This window comes from Oncorhynchus gorbuscha, linkage group LG16, assembly GCF_021184085.1.
Source record: "Oncorhynchus gorbuscha isolate QuinsamMale2020 ecotype Even-year linkage group LG16, OgorEven_v1.0, whole genome shotgun sequence".
Taxonomy (NCBI): domain Eukaryota; kingdom Metazoa; phylum Chordata; class Actinopteri; order Salmoniformes; family Salmonidae; genus Oncorhynchus; species Oncorhynchus gorbuscha.
This window is the reverse complement of record NC_060188.1, coordinates 55,047,932-55,069,280: the sequence shown is the minus strand read 5'-3', so window position 1 is coordinate 55,069,280 and position 21,349 is coordinate 55,047,932. Positions and strand designations below refer to the sequence as shown.

General features: G+C 42.9%; 1 protein-coding gene across 3 annotated transcripts in view; it reads right to left on the bottom strand.

Moving 5' to 3' along the window:
• Window positions 1-21,349, bottom strand: part of igsf9bb (immunoglobulin superfamily, member 9Bb) — a 195,939-nt gene that overhangs the window by 33,437 nt on the left and 141,153 nt on the right. For 2 of the 3 annotated variants that reach the window (XM_046307239.1, XM_046307241.1), the window contains exons 10-13: window positions 21,159-21,278; window positions 20,103-20,253; window positions 14,380-14,503; window positions 178-353 (exon numbers count right to left, since the gene is read on the bottom strand). In XM_046307239.1, coding sequence (XP_046163195.1) covers window positions 178-353; window positions 14,380-14,503; window positions 20,103-20,253; window positions 21,159-21,278 — 571 coding nt within the window. The remainder of the gene's footprint in view (window positions 1-177; window positions 354-14,379; window positions 14,504-20,102; window positions 20,254-21,158; window positions 21,279-21,349) is intronic. The other variant, XM_046307240.1, reaches the window with a different exon arrangement.

The following is a 21,349-nucleotide window of genomic DNA, read 5'->3' as shown; positions in this document are numbered from 1 at the left end:
ACCAGTACCTACATCACTATTAACAACAAAACCACACATCATTCAATTCATTCTCAATGCAGCTTGCAATCACACCACACATTTGTGTCATGTGCCCGCCAGGTAATGTCCCTTACGCTTGGCTCTCTTCCCCAGTCCAATAGGTCATAAGTCAGAGGTGAATACCGTAATACCAACCCAGTGTGTTCACAGTGACGACCTCGCTGAAGGGGCCCGTGCCCAACTTGTTCTGCGCAAGGACACTGAACTGGTAGGCTGTCTGGGGCTCCAGGCCGGGCACTACCAGCCACATCTGGCCAGCGGGCACGGGCATAGACAACCAGTCGTGTGGGCCCAGCTGTTCCCTCTTCACCCTGCGAGTAAGAGGAGCACACAAGGAAGGAGAGAGGAGAATGGGCATGGGAGAGGGGGATGAGAAAAATACACATAGAAATGGAAGTGGAGGACCTAGACTTTTAGTCAATGCACCCAGACTTTTTTGGAACGGACATTTCAGTCCTGTCAGTTCTGTAGCAAGATTTCTGTCTGCTCAGTTCTGTAACAAGATTTCTGTCTGCTCAGTTCTGTAACAAGATTTCTGTCCTGTCAGTTCTGTAACATGATAAATGTCTGGTCAGTTCTGTAACAAGATTTCTGTCCTGTCAGTTCTGTAACATGATAAATGTCTGGATAGTTCTGTAACATGATAAATGTCTGGTCAGTTCTGTAACATGATAAATGTCTGGTCAGTTCTGTAACATGATAAATGTCTGGTCAGTTCTGTAACATGATAAATGTCTGGACAGTTCTGTAACATGATAAATGTCTGGTCAGTTCTGTAACATGATAAATGTCTGGACAGTTCTGTAACATGATAAATGTCTGGTCAGTTCTGTAACATGATAAATGTCTGGTCAGTTCTGTAACATGATTTCTGTCCTGTCAGTTCTGTAACATGATAAAAGTCTGGATAGTTCTGTAACATGATAAATGTCTGGTCAGTTCTGTAACATGATAAATGTCTGGTCAGTTCTGTAACATGATAAATGTCTGGTCAGTTCTGTAACATGATAAATGTCTGGTCAGTTCTGTAACATGATAAATGTCTGGTCAGTTCTGTAACATGATAAATGTCTGGTCAGTTCTGTAACATGATAAATGTCTGGTCAGTTCTGTAACATGATTTCTGTCCTGTCAGTTCTGTAACATGATAAAAGTCTGGATAGTTCTGTAACATGATTTCTGTCTGGTCAGTTCTGTAACATGATAAATGTCTGGTCAGTTCTGTAACATGATTTCTGTCTGGTCAGTTCTGTAACATGATTTCTGTCTGGTCAGTTCTGTAACATGATAAATGTCTGGTCAGTTCTGTAACATGATAAATGTCTGGTCAGTTCTGTAACATGATAAATGTCTGGTCAGTTCTGTAACATGATAAATGTCTGGTCAGTTCTGTAACATGATTTCTGTCTGGTCAGTTCTGTAACATGATTTCTGTCCTGTCAGTTCTGTAACATGATTTCTGTCCTGTCAGTTCTGTAACATGATAAATGTCTGGTCAGTTCTGTAACATGATTTCTGTCCTGTCAGTTCTGTAACATGATTTCTGTCCTGTCAGTTCTGTAACATGATAAATGTCTGGTCAGTTCTGTAACATGATTTCTGTCCTGTCAGTTCTGTAACATGATTTCTGTCCTGTCAGTTCTGTAACATGATAAATGTCTGGTCAGTTCTGTAACATGATAAATGTCTGGTCAGTTCTGTAACATGATAAATGTCTGGTCAGTTCTGTAACATGATAAATGTCTGGTCAGTTCTGTAACATGATAAATGTCTGGACAGTTCTGTAACATGATTTCTGTCCTGTCAGTTCTGTAACATGATAAATGTCTGGTCAGTTCTGTAACATGATTTCTGTCCTGTCAGTTCTGTAACATGATAAATGTCTGGTCAGTTCTGTAACATGATAAATGTCTGGTCAGTTCTGTAACATGATAAATGTCTGGTCAGTTCTGTAACATGATAAATGTCTGGTCAGTTCTGTAACATGATAAATGTCTGGACAGTTCTGTAACATGATAAATGTCTGGACAGTTCTGTAACATGATAAATGTCTGGACAGTTCTGTAACATGATAAATGTCTGGTCAGTTGTGTAACATGATAAATGTCTGGTCAGTTCTGTAACATGATAAATGTCTGGTCAGTTCTGTAACATGATAAATGTCTGGTCAGTTCTGTAACATGATAAATGTCTGGTCAGTTCTGTAACATGATAAATGTCTGGTCAGTTCTGTAACATGATAAATGTCTGGTCAGTTCTGTAACATGATAAATGTCTGGTCAGTTCTGTAACATGATAAATGTCTGGTCAGTTCTGTAACAAGATTTCTGCCTCATTATCTCATTAACAGGCTTTATAGTATGTAATTTCATTAACACCACTTGTAACAGGATTTCTGTAATGTCATTTCAGTAACACCATTGCAGTCCAGTCAATTCAGTGACGTCATTATGACCGTGTCATTTCAGTAAGATCATTTCTGTTACAGCGTTTCATTTACAGAATGTAATTTCACAGTACTTCAGTCAAATCATTTTACACAGTCATACAGTTGATGGTGGCAAGCCCATGCTGCGCCCAGCCGTGCAAATTCCCATGGAAGCCAAAGATGGGCCATGCTTTAGGTACAACACAACATTTCTGAAGTCGAATGCAACAAATCTCTCCCCAAAAATATTTTTGGGGAACGAGTTCTATACTCGTGTCTGCATCCAGTCAGTATGCATGGCATCAATCTCCATTTGTATTGTAGAATAGTGTAGGCCTTAATAGATAACAATGGACGAGTCCACTGTGGGACCATGGGTTTATCGCAATGTAAATGGGTCAGAATGATAACACTATACACTATGTATATACCTAAGGGGGGCATCATAATCTTCATATAGCATGTCCCTGTGCCATGTGATACGCAGGCAAGACTTCCCCTGACAGACATGCATGAAAAGCTGCGTGATGGTGTACATGATAGGGACTGGGAAAAATCACAACGTGATTACTGTGTGCTGACTGTCTGTCAACAAGCCTCCCAGTGATTTACAGCACACGACAAGCGCAGACGGTTTTTCCACCGTTCCCAATCCCGGCAAATCATTGTGCAGCGTTGACATCTAGTGACTCTCTCGTCTTCGCCATTGTGCGTATGTATGTTAAGTGACATGGCAGCTGTCAGGGTGTGTATATTATGATGCATTCACTATGAGGGTGTGTATATTATGATGCGTTCACTATGAGGGTGTGTATATTATGATGCGTTCACTATGATGATGTGTATATTATAATGCATTCACTATGAGGGTGTGTATATTATGATGCGTTCACTATGAGGGTGTGTATATTATAATGCATTCACTATGAGGGTGTGTATATTATGATGCGTTCACTATGATGGTGTGTATATTATGATGCATTAACTATGAGGGTGTGTATATTATGATGCGTTCACTATGATGGTGTGTATATTATGATGCATTGACTATGAGGGTGTGTATATTATGATGCATTGACTATGAGAGTGTGTATATTATAATGCGTTCACTATGAGGGTGTGTATATTATAATGCGTTCACTATGAGGGTGTGTATATTATGATGCATTAACTATGAGGGTGTGTATATTATGATGCGTTCACTATGATGGTGTGTATATTATGATGCATTAACTATGAGGGTGAGTATATTATGATGCATTAACTATGAGGGTGTGTATATTATGATGCGTTCACTATGAGGGTGTGTATATTATAATGCGTTCACTATGAGGGTGTGTATATTATAATGCGTTCACTATGAGGGTGTGTATATTATGATGCGTTCACTATGATGATGTGTATATTATGATGCATTAACTATGAGGGTGTGTATATTATGATGCGTTCACTATGATGGTGTGTATATTATGATGCATTAACTATGAGGGTGTGTATATTATGATGCGTTCACTATGATGGTGTGTATATTATGATGCATTAACTATGAGGGTGTGTATATTATGATGCGTTCACTATGATGGTGTGTATATTATGATGCATTAACTATGAGGGTGTGTATATTATGATGCGTTCACTATGATGGTGTGTATATTATGATGCATTAACTATGAGGGTGTGTATATTATGATGCATTCACTATGAGGGTGTGTATATTATGATGCATTAACTATGAGGGTGTGTATATTATGATGCGTTCACTATGATGGTGTGTATATTATGATGCGTTCACTATGACGGTGTGTATATTATGATGCGTTCACTATGATGGTGTGTATATTATGATGCATTAACTATGAGGGTGTGTATATTATGATGCATTCACTATGATGGTGTGTATATTATGATGCATTAACTATGAGGGTGTGTATATTATGATGCGTTCACTATGATGGTGTGTATATTATGATGCGTTCACTACAAGGGTGTGTGTATTACTTCACCGTCAATGGGTTTATTGTGCTAGGTTGGCTGTTATGCTTGTCAGTGAATAGATTACCGTATATTCCCTTTTGGTGCATATGATCTTCTCAGCTGCTATATAGCACAATATTTTAATTGTCAGTGTGTATATCACAGTCAGTGTGTCCATAATGTACTGGCTGTCAGTGTGTCCATAATGTACTGGCTGTCAGTGTGTCCATAATGTACTGGCTGTCAGTGTGTCCATAATGTACTGGCTGTCAGTGTGTCCATAATGTACTGGCTGTCAGTGTGTCCATAATGTACTGGCGGTCAGTGAGTAAATCATATGTTGGGTGTCATTGCAATAGGAAATGGTGGCTAGCCTATCGGTGCGTTCGTAATGTGGTCACAGGGTGCTGTTTGGTGGAGGTTCCATCTGTCACACTCTGATCTGTTTCACCTGTCCTTGTTATTGTCTCCACCCCCTCCAGGTGTCACTTGTTTTCCCCAGTGTATTTATCCCTGTGTTTCCTGTCTCTCTGTGCCAGTTCGTCTTGTATGTTCCAAGTCAACCAGCGTTATACTCCTGCCTTTGTTATTCTCTTTCTAGTCCTCCCAGTTTTGACCCTTGCCTGTTTCTGGACTCTGTACACACCTGCCTGACCATTCTGTCTACCTTGACCACGAGCCTGTCTGCCACTATGTACCTCCTGGACTCTGAACTGGTTTTGACCTTTTGCCTGTCCACGACCATTCTCTTGCCGACTCCTTTTTGGATTATTAAACATCTTAAACTCCAACCATCTGCCTCCTGTGTCTGCATCTGGGTCGCGCCTTGTGTCATGATACCATCTTTGATTGACACATGAAACAAATAAAGACGGTACATCCTACCTGCTGAGGCTAAACGCCAATTTATGCTCCAGGGAATGCGATCGGGAGGCGCCGTACGGAGGTTTTGACACAATTGCGGAGCCTCCGAGGCTCGTGGAGGCAAAATTGAGCTCTGCACCGCATCGCTGGGCGCTTCCCAAATGTTGTAACAATGCGGAGGGCTCCATATAGCCATATTGACATGATTGTAAGGCCACTGCAGACAGCGGATTGACCATGCAGAGTATTTTAGTCTGGATTTGGGATTTTTATTTGGGATTTCAAGAAGTGGGGCACCTCTACTTAGGGTACTATGAATATTTCATACATTTGAGTTTTAACCAATTCTGATACATCCTGTAACAATTTCCGTAAGTCAACTTAAGGGGCTTTTAATTGAACAGCACTTGAGATCTCAGGTCTCTGGGGAAATAGTTGTTTTTATTTGATATATAGCAGTCTGTCAAGAACAATGACTTGAGTGCTGACAATGACATACTAAAGAGATGAAACCTTTGTGATATTGTGTGTGATATTATTTGTTGACTGAGGCTAACCGTTAGCGCAGCAAGTTAACGCTGTCATCTTAGGTGGGTGAGCGGAACTTAACACTAGTTCGATAACAGGTCAATCACACGTGTGCCAGACCGTGTGTACGTGTCAGTCCACGCAAGTGTGTGGAAATGTGTGTACGGGTGTCTTGTGTGAGCAGATTAATGTGTTTTACGCGTTGATGAGTATGTCAATGCTTATGAAAGCTTTTGAGAGTGTGTGTGCGTGCACGCAAGTGTAAACGCATCACGGTGGAGGCCTGACCATCATGTTTGCTAGAGGACCTTGTAATGAGAATTGTTGATCTCCCGGCCGGCAGCAGGGAGCTTTTTGGTCCATGCTCCCTGCATACTGATACTGTCCTCCAAAAACCAGCCTCTCCCAGTCTAATGCTCAAAGACATATGGCTCTGGTCAAACGTAGTGCACTTAGGGAATAGGGTGCAGACCCTGGTCAAAAAATAGTTCACTATATAGGGAATAGGGTGCCGTAATTTGGGATGCGGTCCAACATCAGCTGCCTGTCGAGTCACCGCGGTAACCGTGACAACACCTTTGCCCTCTGCATCACACAGTGACCTGTCAGTCTCACACGCCATGCTTTTATACTCTGGAGAGTAGCTTACAACCTCTTATAACACCATAGTGACCTGACTTAAGGTGTTAAAGTAGTCCAACTAAAGAGATCTGAAATGATGGTTAGAGTCAATGACTGCATCCAAAACATAGGGCTGTCAATGGGGCTTACAACCTGCCATAACCACCTAATGTCCTGACATGGGGTTAGAATTAGTGGTCTGGGCCTATGGGCCTACATACAGAATACATAGGGTTATGAATGGAGCTTATGACCTGTTACAACAGCCTCAACACCTGATAGAGTTAGAATAAGCAATGTTATATGAGGCTGGTGTTCACTGAGTTTGTGGCACATTTGTCGCCAAAATTTTCATGATCCAAGTTTCAGTAGAATATCAGTCCTTTACACCTGAAACATAATCAAACAAATAAAAACAAATAAACAAACAACAGTGACCCAGAAGGCTTTCTATAGAGCTAAGAGCAGCAGGGGCCATAAAATAGAGATATTTGGCAGGAATACTAGAAGTGGAAGGTTGCTACTTGCCAGCGTTGCATCAGTGTTAGGGAAAGCAACTAGGTGGAGGTATACGCACTAGGTGAGAGAGAGTGAGAAAGAGAGAGAGAGAGGGTATAGGGGGACAGTTGGCTGGACAGTGTTAGGGAAAGCAACTAGGTGGAGGTATACGCACTAGGTGAGAGAGAGTGAGAATGAGAGAGAGAGAGAGAGAGAGAGAGAGGGAGAGAGAGAGAGAGAGAGAGAGAGAGAGAGGGTATAGGGGGACAGTTGGCTGGACAGTGTTAGGGAAAGCAACTAGGTGGAGGTATACACACTAGGTAGAGAATGAGAGAGAGAGAGAGAGAGAGAGAGAGAGAGAGAGAGAGAGAGAGAGAGAGAGAGAGAGAGAGAGAGAGAGAGAGAGAGAGAGAGAGAGAGAGAGAGAGAGAGAGAGAGAGAGGGAGGGTATAGGGGGACAGTTGGCTGGACAGTGTTAGGGAAAGCAACTAGGTGGAGGTATACACACTAGGTGAGAGAGAGTGAGAATGCGAGAGAGAGGGTATAGGGGGACAGTTGGCTGGACAGTGTTAGGGAAAGCAACTAGGTGGAGGTATACGCACTAGGTGAGAGAGAGTGAGAATGCGAGAGAGAGGGTATAGGGGGACAGTTGGCTGGACAGTGTTAGGGAAAGCAACTAGGTGGAGGTATACGCACTAGGTGAGAGAGAGAGAGAGAGAGAGAGAGAGAGAGAGAGAGTATAGGGGGACAGTTGGCTGGACAGTGTTAGGGAAAGCAACTAGGTGGAGGTATACGCACTAGGTGAGAGAGTGAGAATGAGAGAGGGTATAGGGGGACAGTTGGCTGGACAGTGTTAGGGAAAGCAACTAGGTGGAGGTATACACACTAGGTGAGAGAGAGTGAGAATGAGAGAGAGAGGGTATAGGGGGACAGTTGGCTGGACAGTGTTAGGGAAAGCAACTAGGTGGAGGTATACGCACTAGGTGAGAGAGAGTGAGAATGAGAGAGAGAGGGTATAGGGGGACAGTTGGCTGGACAGTGTTAGGGAAAGCAACTAGGTGGAGTTATACGCACTAGGTGAGAATGAGAGAGAGAGGGTATAGGGGGACAGTTGGCTGGACAGTGTTAGGGAAAGCAACTAGGTGGAGGTATACGCACTAGGTGAGAGAGAGTGAGAATGAGAGAGAGAGGGTATAGGGGGACAGTTGGCTGGACAGTGTTAGGGAAAGCAACTAGGTGGAGGTATACGCACTAGGTGAGAGAGAGTGAGAATGAGAGAGAGAGGGTATAGGGGGACAGTTGGCTGGACAGTGTTAGGGAAAGCAACTAGGTGGAGGTATACGCACTAGGTGAGAGAGAGTGAGAATGAGAGAGAGAGGGTATAGGGGGACAGTTGGCTGGACAGTGTTGGGGAGAAGCTCTGTTCACTCTTATTTGGCAAAATAGAAACCCTGGAAACCCCCAGAGCTGCTTTTAGAGATGATCTCTAATCCAACATTACATTCCTGTAACATGTAACTAGGCAAGTCAGTTAAGAACGAATTCTTATTTTCAATGACGGCCTAGGAACAGTGGGTTAACTGCCTGTTCAGGGGCAGAACGACAGATTTGTACCTTGTCAGCTCGGGGATTTGAACATGAACCTTTCGGTTACTAGTCCAACGCTCTAACCACCAGGCTACCCTGCCGCCCCACCATATAGCCAATAGGGTGTCATTTGGGACACATCCATTGAAAGAGCAGAAGTATGTGTGGACTTCTGTGCGTGATCAGCAAACTCGTGAACGGCACGAACAGCAGCGTACTGAACTGATTTAGTTGTGTTGTTGATGACGATGGGGGCCAGAGGATGCCACAGAGATCTGTGGCAGTAATTCCAGTGTGTTATAAATAGATCTGATCGCACACCTTGCCTGGTGATAATATAGGAACTCAAAGACAGCACCTCTAAAGGAATCAGTCATCTCAAACTGAAAAGAAAATGTTCAAAAAGTATGATGATTTGATTGATAATACCGCAAAATTGTGTGAAGCACGGGCATATGAATTAACTTAGTAACTAGCCACTTCAGTAGTACAGTATTCTATGAATAAAATCTACTTGATATGGTACGTGCCTTTGGAAGTGGGCGAGAAATGGTGCTGTGGAGACTCCGAAGCAAACCCAAGTTGTCTAATGACGCTCCTGTTGGTGTGGCATAAGGGGGCATAGGGGGTGGGCACGACGCAGCTTTTAAAGCACATTATATATCATTACTTTTTTTAGAGGCCCGGAGTGCTTAAAGAGCAGACTAATTGTGCTGTGCTCTTCTCGCTAATTGTTCTCCTCGTTCTTAATAAGGTGATTTATATTCACTTTGTAATAACAACTAGCCCGTTTAGGGATTGTTACAGTCTGATACAGTTCTTCTCGCCGGTTTCTATCTGGGGTTGTTAAGGGGCGATACCCATTGGCTGTGTGTCTGTTTGGGAGTGGGCTGACGAGCAGTGACAGGTCTGGGCTAGATTGTGAGTGATGTGCTGGTGGTCTATAAGGAGCTCAGTGGATGATGCTTTAGGGTCTGTATTCACAAAGCATCTCAGAGTGTGTCACACCCTGATCTGTTTCACCTGTCTTTGAGCTCGTCTCCACCCCCCACCAGGTGTCTCCCTCTCCCCTCATTATCCCCTGTGTATTTATACCTGTGTTCTCTATTTGTCTGTTGCCAGTTCGTTTTGTTCATCAAGCCTACCAGCGTTTTTCCCCTTGCTCCTGTCTGTTTCTAGTTTTCCTGGTTGTGACCATTCTAACTGCCCTGAGCCTGCCTGCCATCCTGTACCTTGTCCCACCACACTGGATTATTTTACCTCTGCCTGCCCTGACCCTGAGGCTGCCTGCTGTTCTGTACCTTTTGGACTAGATCTGTCGTTTTGTCGTTTTGCCTGCCCCCTGTTCTAGTAATACACTCTTGTTACTGCGACATCTAAGATCAGATCCGCCTCTCTCCATGTAAGATTATTTATTAGAATCTAAAAGGCTAAACTGATCCTGCACTCTTACATTGCGCTTTATGAATACAAGTGAGATCATGTACACTTTTGTATTGATGTTAGGAATTGAGCATGTCTTGGTAGATAAGCATGATGAAGAAGACTAAGTGAGGAGTCAATGGGCAGAAAGGGTTGGTAATAAGAAAGGGTTGGTAATAAGTAAAACTATCGTTAAAATGGTTAAAATGGTTTCCCAGGCCTTTTTGCCTCGTTATGAACAAAGGTGTGTTGCTACAGGGCATTTTCCTCATAGCCAAAAGAAAATATTGGTAACTTGGTGTCTTAAATATTTTGAATGAGGCCTTTTTGTGTTTCTCAATCCAACCATAGAGTTATATAGGCAGCGCATTCAATGTATTTTTTGCAGCTGACTGAATCCTCCAAGAATTTGGGATGACTATCCCCCTCTCTCCTACCATCGTTTTATCCCCACCCCTCCCCATCCCTCTGGGTAACATTTGACCTTTTTAATTGCACAGGTCTAATAATGTTTACATACTGTTTTACCCACTTTATGTATAAACTGTATTCTAGTCACAGCTCATTCTATATAACTACTGCTGTACACACCTTTGATTCATTTACTTTCCACACTGTCAATTCACCATATACAGTTGAAGTCGGAAGTTTGCACACACCTTAGCCAATACATTAACTCCGTTTTTCACAATTCCTGACATTTAATGCTAGTACAAATTCCATGTCTTAGGTCAGTTAGTTATATGAAGAATGTGAAATGTCAATAATAGTTGAGAGAATTATTTATTTCATATTTTACATCTTTCATCACATTCCTAGTGGGTCAGAAGTTTACATACACTCAATTAGTATTTGATAACATTGCCTTTAAAATGTTTAACTTGGGTCAAACGTTTCAGGTAGCCTTCCACAAGCTTCCCACAATAAGTTGGGTGAATTTTGGCCCATTCCTCCTGACAGAGCTGGTGCAACTGAGTCAGGTTTGTAGGCCTCCTTGCTCGCACATGTTCTTTCAGTTCTGCCCACACATTTGCTATGGGATTGAGGTCAGGGCTTTGTGATGGCCACTCCAATACCTTGACATGGTTGTCCTTAAGCCATTTTTCACAACTTTGGAAGTATGCTTGGGGTTATTGTCAATTTGGAAGGCCCATTTGTGACCAAGCTTTAACTTCCCGACTGATGTCTTGAGATGTTGCTTCAATATATCCACATCATTTTCCTACCTCATGATGCCATCTAGTTTGTGAAGTGCACCAGTCCCTCCTGCAGCAAAGCACAACATGATGCTGCCACTACTGTGCTTCATGGTTGGGATGGTGTTCTTCGGCTTGCAACACTCCCCCTTTTTCCTCCAAACATAACGATGGTCATTATGGCCAAACAGTTATATGTTTGTCTCATCAGACCAGAGGACATTTCTCCAAAAAGTATGATCATTGTCCCCATGTGCAGTTGCAAACCGTTGTCTGGCTTTTTTATGGAGGTTTAAGAGCAGTGGCTTCTTCCTTGCTGTGTGGCCTTTCAGGTTATGTCCATATAGGACTCGTCTTACTGTGGATATAGATACTTTAGTACCTGTCTCCACCAGCAACTTCACAAGGTCCTTTGCTGTTGTTCTGGGATTGATTTGCAATTTTCGCACCTAAGTACGTTCATCTCTAGGAGACGCGTCTCCTTCCTGAGCGGTATGACGGCTACGTGGTCCCATGGTGTTTATACTTGCGTACTATTGTTTGTATAGATGAACATGGTACCTTCAGGCATTTTTGAAATTGCTCCCAAGGATGAACCAGACTTGTGGAAGTCTACAATTTGTTTCCTGAGGTCTTGGCTGATTTCTTTTTATTTTCCCATAATGTAAAGCAAAGCACTGAGTTTGAAGGTAGGCCTTGAAATACATCCATAAGTACACCTCCAATTGACTCAAATTATGTCAATTAGCCTATCAGAAGCTTTTAAAGCCATGACGTAATTTTCTGGAATTTTCCAAGCTGTTTAAAGGCACAGTCAACTTAGTGTATGTAAACTTCTGACCCACTGGAATTGTGATACAGTGAATGATAAGTGACATAATCTGTCTGTAAACAATTGTTGGAAAAATGACTTGTGCCATGCACAAAGTAGATGTCATAACCAATTTGCCAAAACTATAGTTTGTTAACAAAACATTTGTGGAGTGGTTGAAAAACAAGTTAATGACTCCAACCTAAGTATATGTTAAACCTCTGATTTCAACTCTATATACATTGGGGCAAAAAAGTATTTAGTTAGCCACCAATTGTGCAAGTTCTCCCGCTTAAAAAGATGAGAGGCCTGTAATTTTCATCATAGGTACACTTCAACTATGACAGACAAAATGAGAAAAAAATCTAGAAAATCACATTGTAGAATTTTTTAGGAATTTATTTGCAAATTATGGTGGAAAATAAGTATTTGGTCACCTACAAACAAGCAAGATGTCTGGCTGTCACAGACCTGTAACTTCTTCTTTAAAAGGCTCCTCTGTCCTCCACTCGTTACCTGTATTAATGGCACCTGTTTGAACTTGTAATCAGTATAATAGACACCTGTCCATAAACTTAAACAGTCACACTCCAAACTCCACTATGGCCAAGACCAAAGACCTGTCAAAGGACTCCAGAAACAAAATTGTAGACCGGCACCAGGCTGGAAAGACTGAATCTGCAACAGGTAAGCAGCTTGGTTTGAAGAAATCAACTGTGGGAGCAATTATTAGGAAATGGAAGACATACAAGACCACTGATAATCTCCCTTGATCTGGGGCTCCACGCAAGATCTCACCCCGTGGCGTCAAAATGATCACAAGAACGGTGAGCAAAAATCCCAGAACCACACGGGGGGACCTAGTGAATGACCTGCAGAGAGCTGGGACCAAAGTAACAAAGCCTACCATCAGTAACACACTACGCCGCCAGGGACTCAAATCCTGCAGTGCCAGATGTCCCCCTGCTTAAGCCAGTACATGGCCAGGCCCGTCTGAAGTTTGCTGGAGAGCATTTGGATGATCCAGAAGAAGATTGGGAGAATGTCATATGGTCAGATGAAACCAAAATATAACTTTTTGGTAAAAACTCAACTTGTCGTGTTTGGAGGACAAAGAATGCTGAGTTGCATCCAAAGAACACCATACCTACTGTGAAGCATGGGGGTGGAAACATCTGCAAAGGGACCAAGACAACTGATCCGTGTAAAGGAAAGAATGAATGGGGCCATGTATCATGAGATTTTGAGTGAAAACCTCCTTCCACCAGCAAGGGCATTGAAGATGAAACGTGGCTGGGTTTTTCAACATGACAATGATCCCAAACACATCGCCCGGGCAACGAAGGAGTGGCTTCGTAAGAAGCATTTCAAGGTCCTGGAGTGGCCTAGCCAGTCTCCAGATCTCAACCCCATAACAAATCTTTGGAGGGAGTTGAAAGTCCATGTTGCCCAGCAACAGCCCCAAAACATCACTGCTCTAGAGGAGATCTGCATGGAGGAATGGGCCAAAATACTAGCAACACCTTGTGAAGACTTACAGAAAACATTTGACCTCTGTCATTGCCAACAAAGGTTATATAACAAAGTATTAAGATAAACTTTTGTTAATGACCAAATACTTATTTTCCACCATAATTTGCAAATAAATTCATAAAAAATCCTACAATGTGATTTTCTGGATTTTTTTTCTTCTCACTTTGTCTGTCATAGTTGAAGTGTACCTATGATACATTACAGGCCTCTCATCTTTTTAAGTAGGAGAACTTGCACAATTGGTGGCTGACTAAATACTTTTTTTGCCCCACTGTACATATATTTTTATATTGCAGACTTTGACATTGCGCGTTCTGAAGTGTCGTAATTTCTTGTTCTTTTTTTAACTTCTGGATTATGTGTGTATTGTTATTGTATTGCTAGATATTGCTGCGTTGTTGGAACTAGAAACATAAGCATTTCGCAGCACTTGCAACAACATCTGCAAATCTGTGAACGTGACCAATAAACTTTGATTTGAATTGAGGAACAGCCCACCCCTCCCCAAACCCTAACCTTAAAACTTGAGACTGAACTCAGACTAGTGTCAGGTGGCAACTTCTACTCCACTACCCCATCATCCAAGCACCCTCCTCCCCAGCCAAAGTGCAGCAGCCTCCCCTAGGAATAAGAGCACAGAAGGGGGCAGAGAGGGGCTTAGGTTTCCAAAAAAACAGTTGGGCTGCATCCCCATTCTCCGCCCTATTCAAGAAGTATGCACGTGTACACTCCTCCTTGTCATTTATTTCATAACACTGGATTGGTGTAGAAGCATCGACTGAAGGGAGAATGCTGAAGAATCGGGACGTAGCCTCAGAGGGAAAAACGCTTGAAGAAGGAAGAAGCAGGAAGCAAAGCATGCTGGGATGACTCACACATAGCCATACCAGACTGAGAATGTCTGCTCGAAGCCACCGTCGTAGCCTGCCTCCCACGACATGTTGACCCAGGTGGTGGAGACCGCTGCGTGGATGTTGGCCGGGGCGTGGGGGCTTGTGCCTGGGGAGGGGGAGTCATGTGGGGAGTGGGTATAGTGAGGAGGGAGGGAGTGAAAGAGGGAGTAAAGTATGAAGCATAAACCACACACGTACTTAAATCACACACACACACACGTTGGAAGTCAGCTCTTGCTCATATGTGTAGGCATTGTGTGGTTGTGTTTGGAATATACTAAGGTGGTAGGCCTGAGTTTCATTAGAGATCTTCAATCTGTGTATCTATGTGCATTGAGATTATGGGTCACAGTAACTCTTGGCATGGTGTCTAAAGAACAAGCTTAGGCCTCTGAGCCAGCTAGACTAGACTTGATCAGAGCCACACTGTGTGTGTGTGTGTGTGTGTGTGTGTGTGTGTGTGTGTGTGTGTGTGTGTGTGTGTGTGTGTGTGTGTGTGTGTGTGTGTGTGTGTGTGTGTGTGTGTGTGTGTGTGTGTGTGTGTGTGTGTGTGTGTGTGTGTGTGTGTGTGTGTGTGTGTGTGTGTGTGTGTGTGTGTGTGTCTGTGAGAGTGGCCAACTTCTTTACAACTACATATAGGTGACTCTGGGTGAGAACGTTTCTCTGATAAAGATTTTACTGTAGCATTTGATAGTGAGACAACATCATCATCAGAGCTAGGGTCTATTTTCTTGAATTTCCGCCTGACTGACATGCCCAAAGTAAACTGCCTGTTACTCAGGCCCAGAAGCCAGGATATGCATATAATTGGTAGCATTGGATAGAAAACGCGTTGAAGTTTGTAGAAATGTTAAAGTAATGTATGAGACTATAGCACAATTGATATGGTAGGAGAAAATTCAAAGAAAAGCCTACCTGAATCTTTTTTTTTTAGGTCCCAGGCTCTTATAATGAAAAGCCATGGGTCCTATGCTATTCTAGCTCCCAGATTGCTAGGTGTCAACAGTCTTTGTTTAAGGTTTCAGGCTTGTTTCGTCCAAAACGAGTAATAAGTTGGAGTTTTGGTACAAAGAGTCCCAGTGGAAAATCAGTCTGTCTGCGAGCGATGAAGGCGCACCTGCTAATTTTACTTTTCTATTGGACATACTTCTTTCCGTATGAAATATTATAGTTTATGTACATTTTAGGATACCTTAGGATTTAATAGAAACATAGTTTGACTTGTTTGAACAAAGTTTAGTGGTAGCTTTTTGTCCTCCTTTGCCTGCATGTTGAACGAGTGGATTACTGGTATCGATGGCGCCAACTAATTAGACCTATGGGATATAAATAATAATTTTATCTAACAAAACGACCATTGATGTTGTAGCTGGGACCCTTGGGATTTCAAACAGAGGAAGATTTTCAAAAGTAAGTGATTTATTTAATCGCTGTTTGTGATTTTATGAAGCCTGCGATGGTTGAAAAACATGTTGATGTGGGGCGCCGTCTTCAAACCATCGCATGGTATGCTTTCGCTATAAAGCCTATTGTAATTCGGACAAAGCAGTTAGATGTAAGCTTTTAAACAATATAAGAATCTTGTATGTTCATAAATGTTTAAAATTATGATTATTTATTTGAATTGTGTGCCCTTCAATTTCACCTGATGTTGTCGACAGGTGTCCCATCAGCGGGACGCCTAAGCCTTAAATATACAGTTGTCATGTAATATCTTAATTAGTTGACAGTAACCGTAGAAGATCTCTAGTAGATGATTTGAGAAATCTCTGGCCAATTAAACACGAAAATGTGCTTAAATGTAAAGGAGTTGGACATATTCTGATCATCCACCAAATATACTGAACAAAAATGTCAAGTGTCAAATTTTCCACATGCACAAAAAGCGTATTTCTCTTAAATTTTGTGCACAAATTTGTTTACATCTCTGTTTGTGAGCATTTCTCCTTTGCCAAGATAATCCATCCACCTGACAGGTGTGGCATATCAAGAAGCTGATTAAACAGCATGATCATTACACAGGGGAACCTTGTGCTGGGAACAATAAAAGGCCACTCTAAAATGTGCAGTTTTGTCACACAACACAATACCACAGATGTTTCAAGTTTTGAGGGAGCATGCAATTGGCATGCTGACTGCAGGAATGTCCACCAGAGCTGTTGCAAGATAATTTAATGTTCAATTCTCTACAATAAGCCACCTCCAACGTCATTTAGAGAATTTGGTAGTATGTCCAACTGGCCTCACAACCGCAGACCACATGTAACCACGCCAGCCCAGGACATCCACATCCGGCTTCTTCACCTGTGGGATTGTCTGAGACCAGCTACCCGGACAGCTGATGAAACTGAGGAGTATTTCTGACTGTAATAAAGGCCTTTTGTGGGGAAAAACAAATTCTGATTGGCTGGACCTGGCTCCTCAGTGGGTGGCTGCGTCCCCGCCCAGTCTTGTGAAATCCATAGATTAGGGCCTTAATTTATTTATTTCAATTGACCGATTTCCTTATATGAACCGTAACTCAGTAAAACCATTGAAATTATTGCATGTTGCATTTATATTTTTGTTCAGTATACATTAACACAATCATTCAATTGGCTGTGAGAGAGAAATCCATTGGCAAATGGAACGCCTGCAAATTGTTCCCTTGACTGTTGAATGCCAGACAGAACACCAAAGTCACAGTTTAACAGTGTCCTGAATACCCCCGTCTGTGAATCTTGCCCCCACGCACAAAGACCTCCATACAGGCAATATCAGCAGACAGCTAACTGAAGACAAAGTGGTCTTTTTCCATAGCCAGCTGTAGCTATGGACACTAACACTACTCCAAAAAAGCATAATCGGAACTGGACAACCTATACACAACAAGTGACAGTTTATCTATCGGTTGTCCTTATTTATCAAACAAACTAGACAGTCGTGGCCGAAAGTTTTGAGAATGACACAAATATAATTTTCACAAAGTATGCTGCCGCAGTTTGTATGATGGCAATTTGCATATACTCCAGAATGTTATGAAGAGTGATCAGATGAATTGCAATTAATTGAAAAGTCCCTCCTTGCCATGCAAATGAACTGAATCCCCCCAAAACATTTCCACTGCATTTCAGCCCTGCCACAAAAGGACCAGCTGACATCAAGTCAGTGATTCTCTCATTAACACATGTGAGTGTTGACGAGGACAAGGCTGGAGATCACTCTGTCATGCTGATTGAGTTTGAATAACAGACTGGAAGCTTCAAAAGGAGGGTGGTGCTTGGAATCATTGTTCTTCCTATGTCAACCATGGTTACCTGCAAGAAAACATATGTCGTCATCATTGCTTTGCACAAAAAGGGCATCACAGGCAAGGATATTGCTGCCAGTAAGATTGCAAGTAAATCAACCATTTATCGGATCATCAAGAACTTCAAGGAGAGCGGTTCAATTGTTTTCAAGAAGGCTTCAGGGCGCCCAGGGAAGCCCAGCAAGCGCCAGGACCATCTCCTAAAGTTGATTCAGCTGCGGGATCGGGGCACCACCAGTACAGAGCTTGCTCAGGAATGGCAGCAGGCAAGTGTGAGTGCATCTGCACGCACAGTGAGGCGAAGTCTTTTGGAGGATGGTCTGGTGGCAAGAAGGGCAGCAAAGAAGCCACTTCTCTCCTAGGGATTGGACTGCTGATGACTGGGGTAAAGTCATTTTCTCTGATGAATCCCCTTTCTGATTGTTTGGGGCATCTGGAAAAAAGCTTGTCCGGAGAAGACAAGGTGAGCACTAACATCAGTCCTGTGTCATGCCAACAGTAAAGCATCCTGAGACCATTCATGTTTACATTTACATTTACATTTAAGTCATTTAGCAGACGCTCTTATCCAGAGCGACTTACAAATTGGTGCATTCACCTTATGACATCCAGTGGAACAGTCACTTTACAATAGTGCATCTAAATCTTAAAGGGGGGGGGGGGTGAGAGTGTGGGGTTGCTTCTCAGCCATGGGAGTGGGCTCACTCAAAATTTTGCCTAAGAACACAGCTATGAAAAAAGAATGGTACCAACACATCCTCTGAGAGCAACTTCTCCCAATCGTCCAGGAACAGTTTGGTGACGAACAATGCCTTTTCCAGCATGATGGAACACCTTGCCGTAAGGTAAAAGTGATAACTAAGTGGCTCGGGGAACAAAACATCGATATTTTGGGTCCATGGCCAGGAAACTCCCCAGACCTTAATCCCATTGAGAACTTGTGGTCAATCCTCAAGAGGTGGGTAGACAAACAAAAAATCAGAAATTCTGACAAACTCCAAGCATTGAGTATGCAAGAATAGGCTGCCATCAGTCAGGATGTGGCCCAGAAGTTAATTGACAGCATGCCAGGGCGGATTGCAGAAATCTTGAAAAAGAAGGGTCAACACTGCAAATATTGACTCTTTGCATCAACTTCATGTAATTGTCAATAAAAGCCTTTGACACTTATGAAATGCTTGTAATTATACTTCAGTATTCCATAGTAACATCTGACAAAAATATCTAGACACTGACGCAGCAAACTTTGTGGAAATTAATGTTTGTATCATTCTCAAAACATTTGGCCACGACAGTAGAGCTTTCGGCAGTGGAAACAGTCTCTGTGTCTACCTCCCTAATGCTGCGAGCCCAGCCCAGTTCGCTCATCTGTAATTTGCGAATGCTGGCGCGACTTCATTGACCTTGCAAAATGCTCATTGCACATGTCCCCCAGGTGCTTTGGCTGACGTGTTGAGCTTTGGCAAACTGTCAAGCTGTTGACGCTGCTCTGCACAGCCCCGCCTCTCTTCACTATCCTTAGATCACACAAGGGTCCTATTCATTAAGGTATGCAACGGAAAACATTTTAAAACATTTTGCAACACCTGGCCATGTTGCTGCTCCAGTTTCAACTGTTCTGCCTTACTATTATTTGACCATGCTGGTCATTTATGAACATTTGAACATCTTGGCCATGTTCTGTTATAATCTCCACCCGGCACAGCCAGAAGAGGACTGGCCACCCCACATATGCTCTCTCTAATTCTCTCTTTCTTTCTCTCTCTCGGAGGACCTGAGCCCAAGGACCGTGCCCCAGGATGACCTGACATGACATGACTCCTTGCTGTCCCCAGTCCACCTGACTGTGCTGCTGCTCCAGTTTCAACTGTTCTGCCTTGTTATTATTCGATCATGCTGGTCATTTATGAACATCTGAACATCTTGGCCATGTTCTGTTATAATCTCCACCCGGCACAGCCAGAAGAGGACTGGCCACCCCACATAGCCTGGTTCCTCTCTAGGTTTCTTCCTAGGTTTTGGCCTTTCTAGGGAGTTTTTCCTAGCCACCGTGCTTCTGCACCTGCATTGCTTACTGTTTGGGGTTTTAGGCTGGGTTACTGTACAGCACTTTGAGATATCAGCTGATGTACGAAGGGCTATATAAATAAAATTTGATTTGATTTTGATTTGATTTGCAACAGATCATGAAAATTCACATTTCTGATTGGACAAGACCAGACTGTCCCTCTCTCTTTCAGTCGGCTTTCCTTCGTTTGTCGCATAATAAATATAACCCAGTACTACCCAGTAGCTTCCTATTACTTGTATTTGATTACGTGTTCCTTTGCGTGTGTGTATGTACCTGTTCCTGTGTGTGTGTGCATGAGTGTTTATGCCTCTTCCTGTGTAATGTGTATGGCGGAGTGGCTTGTACCAAAAACTTGTAGGTGTGTGCTGGCAGTGATGCTCGCGGCAACGTTGGTGGCGACACACTCCCACTCCCCGTGGTCTTCCTTGCCCAGGGACTTGAACTGTAAGCTGCCAGTGGGAAGGACGTTGTGCTTGCTTTTACTGGGCTTCCCTACCTTAAAAAGAGAGAGGGGAAGAGAGAGGAGTTACAGCACATACCGTATTGGTTCTGGCAAGGAAGGTCATTATCACCCGCCCACACAGCCTCCAGACAGACAGTAGATTAGTAGATAGACAGAGACAGACAGAGACAGAGACCGAGAACAGGACAGATAGACAAACTTTTAGACAAAAAGAAGGCAGACAGACAGAGACAGGTAGACAACAAGGAAGATAGACAAAAAGGAAGGCAGACAGACAGACACACACAGACAGGTAGATTAGTAGACGGACAGACAGGAAAAACAGAAAGACCAACACTAAATCTTGTGCTTCCTCAGTCACTGTGGCTGTTGGAAGAGACTGTCCTTCCTCCGCTACTCATATATCAAAACATTTCAGCATCGGCATCGGTAAAGGGAGACAAACAACTGCAAATCACATTGTTTTCATTGGGAGAGATTAAGAAGCTCCATAATCAAGAGACAATTGAAGGCTAATGTGTTTGCCTTGATTGTTTCAACTGATAACGCCACCATTAAAATGCAATTAAAACATTGTGATTTCTTGGAGCCAGTTTGATTGCAACCTCATCTCATTCCTTGTGGCAAAGATGGAAAAGATGACTCCAATATCAACAATCACCATCGAACCACATTTGGCAGTGTCTGGTTTAGAAATTAAATGGTAGTAATAACCACCCGTTATCACTTAACATTACATCATTTGGGGATTTACTAGCAGCGAGTAGCTTGGTCATATAGACTATGTGAGTGTACAGCAACGTTCTACCTGATACCCATAACTTTAGAGTGAAAGGATGGAGAAGAGGAGCCATAGCTCTGTCCTATTATAAAGTAAAGACTGTCAGACAAGGCCACAGCATGAGTCTTTTGGATGGTGGGAGGGTTGCTTCACTTACCTTCCGCCATGTGATATTGGGATAGGGAAATTCTCTCTCAGCCGCACAGGGGATGACCAGCTCTCTCCCAGCCTCCTGCCTGTATTCCCCTCCGGGAACAATCGAGAACTTAGGGGGATCCTGCCCAGAGAGAGTGTTCCCAAATGGGGGTGAGATTAGAGTAACAGACCGAGATGGGTGTAGCCGTTAGG